General features: G+C 37.9%; 1 protein-coding gene across 1 annotated transcript in view; it reads right to left on the reverse strand.

Moving 5' to 3' along the window:
- syt6a (synaptotagmin VIa) overlaps nt 1-14,670 on the reverse strand; it is a 77,007-nt gene that overhangs the window by 8,894 nt on the left and 53,443 nt on the right. The window contains exons 2-3 of the mRNA XM_055056898.1: nt 9,443-9,833; nt 5,148-5,709 (exon numbers count right to left, since the gene is read on the reverse strand). Coding sequence (XP_054912873.1) covers nt 5,148-5,709; nt 9,443-9,833 — 953 coding nt within the window. The remainder of the gene's footprint in view (nt 1-5,147; nt 5,710-9,442; nt 9,834-14,670) is intronic.

Here is a 14,670-nt window from a genome sequence, read left to right on the forward strand (position 1 = left end):
ATAAGAAAACATGAAACACGAAAATTGAGAAAGATTATTATCAATTTTCTACTCAAGAGTCTTTAACATTAATCTGATCTCCCCTAAACTCAAAATTATTTTACACAGCAAAAATGTAGGAGTTGTCAATTTTGATGCATTGAGCAGGAAAAAATATTTTTGTTCCCCAATTTATTTTGATTCATTAACTCAGATGAATATTTTTCATGTCTAGTGTTAATGTTCCAATAGAGGCACGCTTATGTTCCTGTTTCTATAAACTAAAAGGGCTGACGACGAGTTCACGGTGTTAGACATTAAATCGAAAAAAATGTCTCCACCATTTTTAGGCAAATTATGTATTTTTGAAAAGAAGAGTCATGTGGACGATAATGATCTGATAATCAATGAATCATCAGTTTAATGAATGGTACCTCATTAATGAGGAGCAGGTCAGAATTGACTGTGAACTCGCCATTAGCACCTACTCTCTAACTAATAATCATTCTTTAGTATCTGGGAGAATCTTGCTGAGAGGTTAGTGAATCTTTTTTTTTACCTATTTCTCAGGTAAGTTCTAGTTTTGCATGGATGTGAATGTTAATCCATGGGATAAATATAATTTGTGGATAACTTTGGAGTCTGAATATATTATAAAACATGGTACCAAAGTCAGTAAGATTGGGAAAAAGTATCACCAAGTTTGGAACTGGGATGAGGTGGGTTTTTTTGGCCGTATCAAAATAATTATTTTTGCAAAACACTAATGGAAGCATTTCCATTGATCATGAGTCACATGATCAACCACCCAATGTTACTATTGGAGCAAACCATGAAGAAATAATTGGAGGATCATTGCGCAGCATGTTCTTCAATGACCTACTGCGTATGTAAACTCATTCAAATGTGATTTTAATTGCGTTTGTTATTTAATGGAAAAACAACAATTGCAAAATTACACTTAACAAGACTTAGTAAATACGAACTTGCAGGAAATAATTTTTTTGAGTCCATGAAAGTTGTTGCTCCATTTGTCATGCATATGTGGTAGTCATGAAAGTGATAAAGAGAAGCCTGAGGGAGCCACACCAAACCAGATAGCAGACAGCTTCACTTTAAACCTTCAAGGCTCTTCAGCAAAAAATATGAAAGCTATGGCGTTATACTTTAATGGAGGTAATCGAGGATGAAATGTGTTTAAGACAATGGATATTTGAAATTTTAGCTGTCTTCTATCCTACATATTCCTATAAACCTGCCTACATTCCTATTAACTCAAGCTTACTTACAGAAAGTCCTACGGGAGTCCTTACTGAGCTAATACTATTAAGTGGAATGAGTGTCCTGATATCTGCAATATGTGGGCTCTTAGCCCCATCAACATTATTAAGGTCTCACAGCTCACACTGAATGAGCTTGGGAAGAACTCTGATGATTGGCAAATCCATAAGCCTCCTGTCAGAGAGCAGGATTCTTAACTCCACACATACAGCTGCGAGCCAGATTTCTCCACTGTGCCAGTCTGGCATTCTGTTTGACGGGTGGGAAGGTTCTCCCCTAATGTGGGAGTACAGCAAATATATCAGGAGTTTATCAAGAGCTATAAAACATAAAGTGACACTTTGATTGTCTGTGTAGAATCACAGGCTGTATCAGAGGATGTCAGTAACATCTGCACAGCATGAATCTTTCTTAGGAACACTGAGGTTTACATACTAAAAGTAGGGGCCACACTAGGCGTGTTGCAAAAAGCTATTTTTATGTCCGCCCATCTTTTTGTACACTCTTGTCCCTAGGGGGAAAGGAGGGGTGCTGCTGTCTATCTCCAGGTAACGATCCGGGCGAGAGGCGGGGTACACCCTGGACAGGTCACCAGTCTGTTGTAACTATTGTACTTCATTTTTTTTAACTATTGCACTTTTGGACGATTCATATAGTGTCCTTAAAAATACCTTAAAGGTAGTGTCCTTAAAGGTATACTTAAAAATACCTGAAAATATACCTGAAGGGGAATTGGTGACCTACTAATATTGATCTGTGTATCTTTGACATTTGGAGCTCTGCTAAAGTCCCATGAATAATTAAAAATGAAGCCAGGCCCTGGATCACATTTGTGTGGCCTTTATGATCCGTCAGAATCACACGTTAGCACTAGTCCCACCACAGTAAACTGGAAAAAGCTATACAGCCTTTAAGATCCTTCAATATTTTCAAAAATCATTTGAAAAAACTAAAAGGTTTAAACAGGTTTTGAATCGAATTGATTTTCTGTTTCACTCCATCCTTATAATGTCTTTATTCATTTAATATACATCACTTTTAGTATTCATCACTACTTGATCAATAGTCACCTCTATTCATGCATGCGATTAGCCAGTGAAATCGTTCTGATAATACTTTGTATTGATCAAACGCACAGGACAAATTGCTTGACATCAATATGTTTCTATTATCTGCAGCGCTTGTAATCTTTATCTTCAAGGTCGAGATTATCAGTAAATATCTCCCTCTAATCAGATAATCCAAGAGGGGAACAGATACCTCAATATTGCTATCTTTTGCACTCATTAAGCCTTTCACCATCGTACATCTGCTTTTTGAACACTCACCATCTGTGCATTCTTTATGTTACCTATCCTGGAGTTGATGGCAGCAAGGTGTTTTGTCATAAAATCAATCGGTGGTTCAATTAAGTTAGTGTGCCAAGAAAGGATGCCTGCTTTTCTGCCCGCAATGCAATAATGTTGAGATTACTGAACAAACCCTGAAGAAGTTCAACAGTGGGAGCGAGGGGAGCTGTCAGATAATGACACCCTGTGGAGGTGATAAAGTGACAAGGGCTCTGAGGCGCCTAATGTGCTGCCAACAAGTAAACATGTCATTCTTGAAAATGGCCTCTGGAAATTGTTACGAAGCCACAAAACTTACTTTAAAAGTTATGAGTGTAAGACATGTCCTCTCCTCCCCCTGCAATCGTATTGGCACCTCTGGTAAAAATCTACAAAAAGCTTTTATTTGCATTCATATAATCCCAGACTGATTTTTTCATTTTTTTTGTTAAACCCAACCAAATCATTAAAAAGATTAAAATAGCTGTCTGTTTGGGACACATAGAACACAAAGTCTTTTCAGCCCCACCATCACAAACGTAAAGGTGGAGTTTCCTAGATGCTTCTGATTCTGTGCCTGATGAAAAACAGAGGATACATTTTTGCCTTCAATTTCTCCTCCGAAGGCCCCGGAAGCCTGGTGAGAGTGAATGGTTTCTAACAAATTATATACCAGCATATAGTCTGGTGATCTCTGCCAAATAGACTGAAAATAGCTCCTCACTGGGACTTTCAGAAGAATAAAATTACCAGAAAAAACACCAAATCAACCATTTTTCATGGGCTTTGCTGCCTCCAGGCCTAAAGCTGCATGCTCCAAAAATGTACAATAAAACAAAAATTACCATATAGTTAGCAAAAGCGGATTGGTCAATGTTTAAACATCAGGTGTGTAAATACGATGGTATCCCAAGTTTTATAAAAAACAATTACAGTGAACCTCTGGTATCAGTTTGAGAATCCCTCTGAAAATGCTTCTTACTACCCATTTTAATATTTCAAACACCAACTGTACATTAATGTGCTGTCATTTTCCCACTGGAAACCATCTCAGCACTCCTGCAGAAGCTCATTATCTACACACTTCCTCATCTCCTTGAGGAGATGCATAGTGCTTGCTGAACATCAAAATACTACTGTACATCATGAGTGTAAATTTAAAGGTTGGCAGCAAAATTGCAGATGGAGGAAATACAAACTACAACAGCCTTCAAATAAGAGGAAATACTAAAACATTTTATAATTCTTTCAAGAAGCACAATAACCCAATAACCCTGTGCTTTTCTGCTTAGCTTTATCACGATGACTGGCAGTGAAAACGAGTTGGTTAAATGAAAGGAAGGAATGTTCCCCTACAGTCTGAAAATAAATTAAATATGCAGATACTTTTGATAAATGTACCTTTTTGACTTTCATGTAAAACTCAAGGTTCTGAGAAATATAGATGTGCAGCTGAAGAGCATATGTGTGTAGCAATTACTAATCAGATAGCTTCGTTAGTTAATGAGCTCAGCTCTTAGAGGCAGCTGAAATATTATCTTATCTGGTTGAGAAAATCTACCCATTCATCATTTACACCTCTTTGTCCTTGCAGGGTTGCATGGGGCTGGTATCTCTAGTGGTCATTTGGCAACTACAGGCAACACAGAGGCACACAGCCATGTACACGCAATTAACCTAACATTCACGATTTTGAACAATGAGAATAAGCTGGAGTACCCAACAAGAACTTCAACGCTCCAAGCAGGAAAAACCCCAAACTGCATCTAACTTGCACTTGCTACCAGTGCAAGGTAGCACTGCTGCCTTGCTGCAAGGCAACCTAGAGAAAAATTAAATACTTAGAAAAATGAATGATAAACTATATAGTTGTCAAAAGACATATCTGCAATGTTAATCTGTGTCTTACTTTTTTTTTTTTTTTTGCACAAAATAATTCCTAGACAATCAGGTTTTCTGCCCATTTTTATCTCCTTCTAGAATTGTTTTATGTCAATTTAAATACAAATAAACTGCTGCTGGCCATTCCCTGCAATTCAACGTTTATACTTGCATGTGAAAATAGCTGCAAACAGATGCACAATTACTCATTGGTGCATCTTTGAAAAAACGAAGTGGAGCCTCCTGCACAACCAACAACAATGCAGCACTTGGTTTCTGGGTGGTTAGTCAACAATAAATCTCTGTACAGCACTAAAACAGTAAAACCAGCTGACCAAACATTGTGCAGCTCTGCCTCAGTTGCTATGTAACAGGGTGGGCATAGCTGGGGTTACTAGGTGACAGCACAGTCCCCTTCAAATGTGACTTAACAATCGGGAGGTTTTGAAACGGCTCATTTTCCAGACACCAAAAAACATTGACTTATTGTCCAAAAACAGCTGGTGTTTTTTGTAAATCATTATGGTTGTTTTCAGAAGTTGAAAGCCAAATGGAAGTTTTAAAACATTTCATTTTCTAACCATCAAGCAAAAATTAATTTGTGTATGAGTGGTTATAGACATTGGATGAATAGATTGATGAAACTAAAGTAAGAAAAAGAACAAAGCTAATTCTTACACTTGTAGCATACTGGATGTCCCTCCATATGTTCGTCTCCCTCGACAGGTCCGACATCTCGAACAAATTCTCCAGCACCACTTCCCCGATCATATCATGTCGGGAAAATCTGTCAAAGTCAAAGACGCTCATGTGTAGCTTCCTGACGGGCAGCTCGTCGTAAGGCACAGGAAACTGGAAGCTTTCACTGAACGTGGGATTGAGCGTCTTCCGGTGGACGCGTGTCTGGAACTTCTTGCGGTCAGGCAGCAGGTAGACTTTCACATAAGGGTCAGACGTGCCACACAAGTCCTTGGCAGGTAGGTCAACGGCCCTGAGAATATTGACAAGCAACGCCTCATTTTCGTAGTCGTACTTAAGCGAGAAGTTAATCCTGCCACAGTTTTTTTTGCCGTCATTCTTGGACGATTCCTCTGACTCAGAGGCCTTCTGCTGGTACAGCTCTGGTTGGATGCGACCCAGGCTGGTTGGCTTTTCTTCCCTATCCACCATGTAGTCGTTTCCCAGATCTAAGCTGCCCACTTGCATCTGCCTGGGGAGGTGTCTTTTGAACGAGTTGTGCCTGAAGAGATAGAAATGATTAGATGGTATTTGTGTTAAACAGCTGCAGTGAGAATGCAGGGAATAACTGTGGGATTTGTATAATTAACAGGCACAGATCCACTCTTGTTGACAAAGGGCAGAGGATTGTTTTTCACTCTTTGCAACAGACTAACAATCCTGCTGGTACATGTATCTGATAAAAAAAAAAGTCTAAAAAGGTTTTGAAACACTGCTGGTCAGAAGTACATTCACCCACCACTGACATGGCGTAACATTTACATTTGGCTTTTTATATGCATTTGAATTCTTATTTTTTGGTGTGGTATACAACAAATAAGTTTAATGAATAATAAAATTATCAATACAGCTTCGATATTACATTGCATGGCTTTATCAAATGTTTTTTGTGGATATTAAGTTAATAGAAATAACTCTGGTTTGATATTTCATCATGCTTATTTAAAGTGGTTGGTTTCTTCGGAGGTTGAGGTTGTGGCCATTTGACAAGTTTAATGTTTCTGATTCTAAAAGTCAGTTTGAGATCATTGATGTGTTGGAACGTCCAACTGTGTTGAAAGGTTTGACTCATCTCACCCAAAGTGTCAGCCTCAGCTAAAAAGGAAATTGGTCGGGAGGTTGAAGAGCAACCTGGGAACCACCAAAGCTCAACCCTATTGTAAACTGGAAGGTGCTGGAACTGTCCGCAGTGAGATGAGCTTAACTTCCAACTGAAAATGATGTCAACCATATAAAGAATCAATGATCCAAAATTATCACTAACAAGCTTAACTAAAATTTGATGCTGTCCAGATTAACAAGCTTTGAAAAATGCTTTTATGGTCAGACAACACAAATACTGAGTGATCGAACTACAGCGCCAAGAAAAATGTCTGGTGAAGTCACAAACATGCTTTTAACTTCTAAATAATGTCAAGCATGATGGCAGTACCCTCATTGTAATGGTGAGACCCAGAAAACTACTTTCTTTGCTGCAAAGAAAGTAGTTTATAGAACACAATCAATAGAGCAATAGAGACAAAAGACTACATCCAAACTTATCATTTTTCTACTGTTTTGGCTGGTGCAGATCAATAAAGCCAAACCCTTTGAAAAACTTTTTTCACCCCCTCGCGTGTGGTGTGGCTGCGCCAAGAACCAATGAAGGAAATAAAACAAAAACTTCTGAAGAACACACTTAACCCAATTTCCTTCTTTGGAGAAAGCATGAGAGTTCAGCAGTTGTAGGATCTCTCTTTTGTCTTTGGTTAAAGTCCACCAAACATTTCTCTGTCTAGCAATAGACATTTGCATTTGTTTTGGTTGTACTTACCAGAATCTCCTGAGCTTTAGCCCAGAGACCACTCCTACTTTTGGAGTAGTCTCTGGGCTGCTTGCATCAACATATGTATTCAAATCGCACCAGAGTTCACTTAAACCAAACCAAAATCTAGGTTTGTTGGTGGACCAAAGTCAGACTTTCTATACAAATGAAGTAGAGCTTGATTAAAGCAGATTAAACAGAGCAGGTGCGAATGTGCCCTGATAGTCTTTTATGTATTTTAAAACATTTTTGAGAGATGGCTATCCCTTTTCAAATCAGAAGCAAACTTCTTCAATGAATTAAAATAATTGTAGCACAGCTTGTTGCTACAGGAGCTTAGAAAGTCTTTGTATTAAGCAGATCATAAACAGTTCGTAATATATTGATATTTGTCATTTGAAACCATTTGGAAGAATAGTGAAACTGTGTTTAAGAACATAGCTTTAAATTTGATTATTTGCCACAATATAAAAGCATGGCCAGGCTGTGACCATGTTCAGTAATTAAAGAAATGGGTCTGTGTGTCATGTCCTATCTGTGCTCCGGGTAAATCGAAAGTCATGGATTACTAATACACTTAAATGATGATGATGAAACAAAAAAAGTAAAGTGTGAATTAAATGAAAATGTGTTACCAACATAGAATTTGTCCAGTTATTGTAGCAAGAAATATTTTATTAGAATCTTTAATACAATTCATAAAAATGCTCAAATTAAGGGTGAGATTTCTTTTTTTACATTTTTCAGTAAGAGGTTATGCGGCTTTAATAAAGGTTAAATTTATATCAAGGATTTTGGCACATATTCACCTGGGGTGCTAATAAGTGTGGAAGGTGCAATAAACCAACAAAAAACTGATATTTATTGGCTTCTTAAACTGCTCCAACTATGCTGCAAAGTGCTTCTGGTACAGCATATGATTGTGTACTCTGTTTCATCATGGTAATTAGTTTGAGGACTCATATCAGCTTTATGAGAATGACCTACAGAGAGTTGCAGCTGAATTATGTTCAACAACCTCAATATATATTAAGTTAATCTCTGCAGGACCAACTTGTTTTGAAAATGTAATTCTCTCATATTAGTTACACATCAACTGTTCTGTGAAAATGTGTTTCAGCTTGAGGTTGCTTCTAATTTGCATTATTTATATGTCATGTTGGACTCTGCAAAAACACTAAATCTAACCAAGTACTTTGGTCTTGTTTCTAAAGAAAAAATGTATTTGTACACTTGACATAAGACAAAGTTAACTTACAAGTACGGTAATTTTACAGTAAGATGTATGAGCTTATTTAAGTAAATAATTCCTTACTTTGATCTAGTTCCATTGGCAGATAATTTCAGTATGAAAAGACATTTTTCCATGCTATTAAAGACCTAATCTGCCAAAGGAACTTATACTTTTTCATCAGTATTGAAGTATTCTTTCTCTCTTGTCTCCTATAGCTTGCTGAAAAGTTACTTGTCAAATAATTTTGCTTGTTTCAAGAGTAAAAAGAAATTAGCACTAGACATTAGACCACGAATATTTAAGACTTTCTGTTTTTGCTGTGAATGGCTTGCCTACAATACATGTTGAAAATTCTGCACTGCAAAAACATAAAACCGTACATAAATATGTATTATGGTCTAGGTTATTGTGCAAATATTTGAGTTCACCTGAAATAACACAAAACTTATTTATCCTATTTAATGTTTTCCAGACAAAACTGGGACACAAAAACACACACAAATTACTAAAGTTATTTTTGTGCTATTGTAACCATTAAACAATCTTATCTTCTGTTCATATAAGTGGAGGCACATTGTTGATGTTACCATTATAAAATAACTTACCATTATGTATCAGCAATGCTCAATGTAATTTTCACAGGTGGCAGAGCGTTCTGGTTAGCAGCTGCTGAAAGTAACTAAAAAATTTTACTTTTAGTGTAACTTAATTGCTTTCTAAATCAAGTAATCGGTAATCCAAGTTTCTTTTTCAAAGAGTAATCAGTAATCCGATTAAAGTTACTTTTTCAAAGAGTAATCAGTAATCCGATTAAAGTTACTTTTTCAAAGTAACTATGCCTTCACTGCTTACAAGTACATTTTCATCAAGAAGTTTGAACTTGTTGAAGTTAATAAACTAAGAGCAAATTGAACAATAATTTTAGTCCAGCTCTCTTTCCACTGGCAGATTATTTCACTTATAAGCAGTACTTTTTCATCAATATTAAACTACCTGTGCTGAAAAGTTTGTTTTGTCTTGTTTAAAATGTACTAAGATTTTTGCTCTACAAACTAGATCAAAAATAAAACTAGATCAAAAATAGTTGATAAGATTTTGCAGTGTGCATTCATAGTCAGCATACAACCCCAGACATATTTTTATATGAACAAACCATACCTGACAGTTTTATATGTAGCATGCGTGTGTGATACTAACCGTGTGGAGGAGGCCGGCTCAGTGGTTTGCCTCTGCATGCGCTGTGTGCGGCGCAGGAAGTGCTCCCTCATGGAGAGCTGCACATCGGCGGGGATGTCGGGGGAAGTATGGCTTATCTTCACGGCCGCCTCCAGGAAGCCCATCGAACCCACAGGGTCTTTCACCTTCTCTGTCGCCATGGTGATCGCTTGCTGCTGGGGACTGGGCAGAGGGAGGGATGGCTGGAGCGGGTAGTGCTGCGGGCCACAGGCCGGGCTGAGAGATGGGCTTGGGAACTGGGCCTTGCTCCGCCAAGGCACCCAGCAGAGCTTCCAGGAGACTAATGTGAGTAGGCCCAGCAGAGCGAGGCCGCAAACAAGAAACACAGCGAGCACAAGGCCAAAAGTAGCGTCTGGTGGTGAGCCGCAGGGACCAGAAGCAGAGGATCACACAATATGGACAAACAGATGGTGATTACAAGGGTGAGGGAGGACGCACAGAGAGAAAGAGAGAGTCTATTAGAACATGGTTTTTGATACAGTCTGCTGCTGCATCAGTGGTTTCAATATAACACTGAGAGCATTGTGTAAGTACAGTGTGCAATGTACTTCATAAATATTTAAAACGAACCACCATTAGTCAGTTCAGCCAAGGGAAACGCAAAATAAACATAATTTAAATCCAAGTGTAGCTAGCTCTTAGTTTCCACCATGTTACTGGCCGTGAATGTATTATTCCAAATGTGACAAATTATTAATATAAAACAAACAAATTCAGAATTTGCATTGAAAAAACCAAACCGACAAGGATACCAGAAATATCTCTGGTATTTTTAGCAATCAGGCACAAACAAAATGAATGCACAGGCAAGCCCATTTATTTTCCTCTCTATGAAAATCCTTTACATGAGTAGCACACAAAGAGCTGGACGTTCACCAAGAAGGCTGTCAAGCACCCTGCAGGGATTCACAACGAGCGAAGGACAAAATCCACAGGGAAGTGTACTCAGTCTACAAGTGCAGCCTTTTTCCCTTTAAATTTACACTCAGCACCTGTGGCTTAGAGCATCTTCTCCTGCTCTTCACAGGGGATTTAAACTCTGCTATCAAAAATTTGCTTCAGTGTTCCTTTTTGATTGTTCAGTTTTATCTACAATTACATGCAGAGGAGAGTTTTAGTGGCTACTTAGAGGATGCTTGAACTCCTCTTCTGCACCAGAGAAAGAGCAAAAGGCTGCACAAATGCATGTGGAAATGGCTTTGACTCGACCTTTTCTCACCAAAACTCAAATATGAGCACTGACATGAGCAGAAACCTGCTGCTGGTGTTCTTCCAGGTTACATCATGAGCTTAGTTTACAACAATGCTGTATAGGGCTTGGCTAGAATTACATAAACAGTGGAAATAGAGGATAATTTTGCCATTATTCAAAGAACAAACCAACTCACACAAATATTTTTGCAGATTTAGATAATAGTTTTAAGACAATTAAACAAACAAAAAGCAATTATTACTCTTTAAACAGGACTTTGAAATTGAGTCAAAGCATACATTTTTTAAACTTCTTTACCGCTATGTAAAGAAAAATTGCAGGAAGAGCATGATGAAATAGGTTTGTTGTTTTGAATCTGAAATAATCAAATCTCATTACACCTTGATATGAGTAACTGTCCCATGCATTTCCAATGTTAGCATTAAAGATTACATTGGTGATGGAAAGACAATTGTAGAAAAATGATAACAAGCCAAATATGGTGCTTTTGTGTAAATTGTTGCACTGTGATCTTTTACAACTATTTAGAATACAATATATTGAATATATTTTGGAAGAGATGTGGTAAACATAAAGAACAGTTCTGGTTTGGCACTGAAATCACCTTGTTGGGAAATCCCAAAAGAAATGATAATCTATAAGTTTCTTTAGACTAACATTTGCTTTTTAGCACTGGATAGATTTGCACTGTTTGTAACTGGATGTAAAAATGAATACTGACTAAAATGAATAGACTGAATGTAACTTGATTTAGATTAGCTTTTTAAATGCCTTACCTAAATAAAATGAATTTAAATTGAACTGAATTCAAATGGATAAGTGAAAATTTTCCTACATAAGGAGCAGATCGCTTAACTACATAAATCTATAACATTCATCCTGAAACTATTACATAAAAGTAGTGGAAGTAGAGCTTTATTTTTCTCTGATTATCCAGTGAAACTCATCAGAGTGAAGATACTAAAGAACATAATTTTGATTCATTTAAAAAGGGAACTCATTTAATATGTCAATGGGCTACTTTTTAAGTTTCCTATCACAATGTGCCCAAATTTATGGGATTCATTACAGGGAACTTGAACTTGAGCTAATTGGAAAGTCCTTAAAGGAAACTTTTTGGCTTAGCTATGCGACAGACCGGATTTCAAGTCTCACGGATTTATCCCTGAGGAGGCTTTCTCGGCTGTCCACGGCCCTGGCCTGCACATGTCATGTGAAATTTCACACGGCTCTCCACAGAGCTTCATCCAGACTGGACTGTTGCTTGCAGTCTTCATCCTTGGTCACAGCAAATCGAAGCTGATCCCAGGCTGTGCTCTCAGACACGCTGCCGTACGTCTCAGTCTTTCACTACAAAAATGTGTTGACGGGATGGGAATTCGGGCTGAGCATGTAATTCTTTCTAATTTTAATGGGTTTCCACTACAGGGACATCTTTGACACTGAACGGTGTGTGACAGACACAAACAGAAAAACAACCCAAGCCTGATTTACGGGAAGGCGTTCTGAACTTCAGTAATGGTGGATTCATTAATACATTTTGTCACACCTGCTGTGCTTCATGTTTACATTTGAAACATTTGCACTTCTTCAAGCTGACATGATCAAAGCATTGTAAATTTGTTAACTTTAGAAGACACTGCTTTCACAGGATGTACAAAGAGCCTTGACTTGATTATTGTGTTACGAACAAACACAGCAATTTTCATGCATGTTTGCTGTGATTGCCCAAATTTATGGAAATGTAGCTGTGTGTCAGACACAGTGGCATTCCAGGTCCCATTGTATGAGAATGAATCATTTGAGTGTGTTCACATTTGAATGCATCTGAGCCTGAACTTTGATGCTGCAGCTCGAGAGGTAAGAGCCTTTTAACAGGTCCCTCTCCTCTCATGCAATAACTTGGGGTGTGAAAATATCTGGCACAAAAAAAAAAAACATGACTGTGCGAGCAGAGTCCCAGACATGTGATCTTAATATCCTTGTGATTGTTCACCTGGCACATTGACCTTGACATATTCATCTTTCAGTAAACAGCTTCCAGAAGATGAAAAGACTGTTTATATCATTGTTGTGTTTTTTGCTGATAGCAACCAAATTGCTGAAAAATAAAAATGTCAGATAAAATAAAATGCCAAAGATTTTTTTCATCGCATTTTGTTGTGTTACAGCCACATTATATGTGGCAAAAGAAAGAAGCTGATTACTGTAATTTAACTGAAAAGAATAAATAATTTCAGCATCATTTCTATTAACAAAAACCTGAAGCATGGTATGCCTTTGTATTCAGTATATCCTACTCTAATACAATTAACTCTAGTCCAACCATATTTAGACCAAGGGTGCTCAAAGTCAGTCCTCGAGAGCCAGCAGCCTGCAAGTTTTTGTTCTCTCCCTGATGGTAGAAAAAATCTTTTCAGAATGTCTATGCTCTTCTTAAGGCTTCTAACGAACCGTCATTTGATCCAGGCGCGTTAAAGCAGGGAGAGAACTAAAACATGCAGGATGCTGGTCCTCGAGGACTTTGGGCACAGCATCATGAACACTAAGAAAACGAGCAGGAAAAACAGACTTATTACACATACAATGAGTAAAACAAGTATAGAACAATACATGTGACAATAGTTTTTCTATACAAGCGCCGTCTTGAATCTGTCATTACCAACACAGATTTTTGTACAAAGTTTGAAATAAATATCAGTAAGTGTGTTCAATACTTATTTTACCCACAAGAACATAAAACAGTAAAACACAATGTATCACTTTTCAGTTTGCACTACTTTGTGTTGATTTATGTTACACAAGTTGAAGAAAACACTTTTTTTATGATTATGAAAAAACATTAATCAATTCAAAAGATACAAATACTTTTGCCAATCACCAATGTCAAAACTGAAAGCAATAATTTTCTGGTTGCTTCAGACAAACCATGCCCATCCCTAGAATCAGAACTCCCCAACAGAATCAGATTTGCTCCAGCTGGACGACACACCTTCCAAACCTGCCCACTAAAGCTGGCTGGACACACGCATGTCCTCCCATAGAGTGAAAAACACATCCCAGCTTGAGGAAACATCTGCAAGGCACCATCTCACATGTTAGAGATCTGTTGCCAGAAACCTTGAGGTAGATCTGCTTGCCACAAAAACAATTCTGCTGCCTATTACACAAAAATGTGAAATTGTAGAAGGTGTAGACTCCAGTTTCCTGGATAAATATGTTGTTTTCTTTGCTACATGATGAAGCCAAGGCCTTTTTTTTGTTGTAATTTTCTGAACAAATCATTATCTGATGCAGAATGCTGATTGGCCACCTTGACCTGCTGATGGAAATAGCAGCAACTTCACAGCATACTCCAATACAGTCTATTTTCTGAAGTTATTTGAGACTCAGAGGCAATGATAGAAATTCTGCATGTCTCATTTGTGCTCAGAGATGACTGATGAATGTTTATTAACTGCGTATTTAGATTATATCTTTCCCCCAGCTGACCAGAGGTAAGCTCATTAGCACACAATCGTTACAGTCATCCTGAAAGATGTTGAAATTGCTCTGTTAGAAACTCATTTATTGGTATAAAACCTAAAATCTTGTTCACAAGTGTGTCTCATTGGATTATCCACCCTCATAGGCAAATTTTAAGTCTCAGTCACCACGGCTTAACACATGCTGTGATGATGAACCACTGATCTCTTGCCAGATTGGAGTTTTTCCATCACACCCAGAAGAGAAAACGCCTGCTCCTCTCTTTAGCTTGCCATCAGCTCTTCAACATCTGCCGATTGCTGTGCAAACTCTGGCCTAAACTCTGCAGCTGTTCTCACTCCAAACCTCTGATATTTAGAGAGGAAAGGTGGTGCAGTATATTTAATTGCTCCAGGTAAGGCTTCATAAAAAGAAAAGCAGTATGTTGATGACAAACAAAACAAAAAAGAAGAGTGTGATCTGCAAAGTGTGCTTGGCCCGCCAAAAAACA

The sequence above is a fragment of the Poeciliopsis prolifica genome, unplaced genomic scaffold (assembly GCF_027474105.1).
Source record: "Poeciliopsis prolifica strain line A6 unplaced genomic scaffold, Auburn_PproV2 SCAFFOLD046, whole genome shotgun sequence".
Taxonomy (NCBI): Eukaryota; Metazoa; Chordata; class Actinopteri; order Cyprinodontiformes; family Poeciliidae; genus Poeciliopsis; species Poeciliopsis prolifica.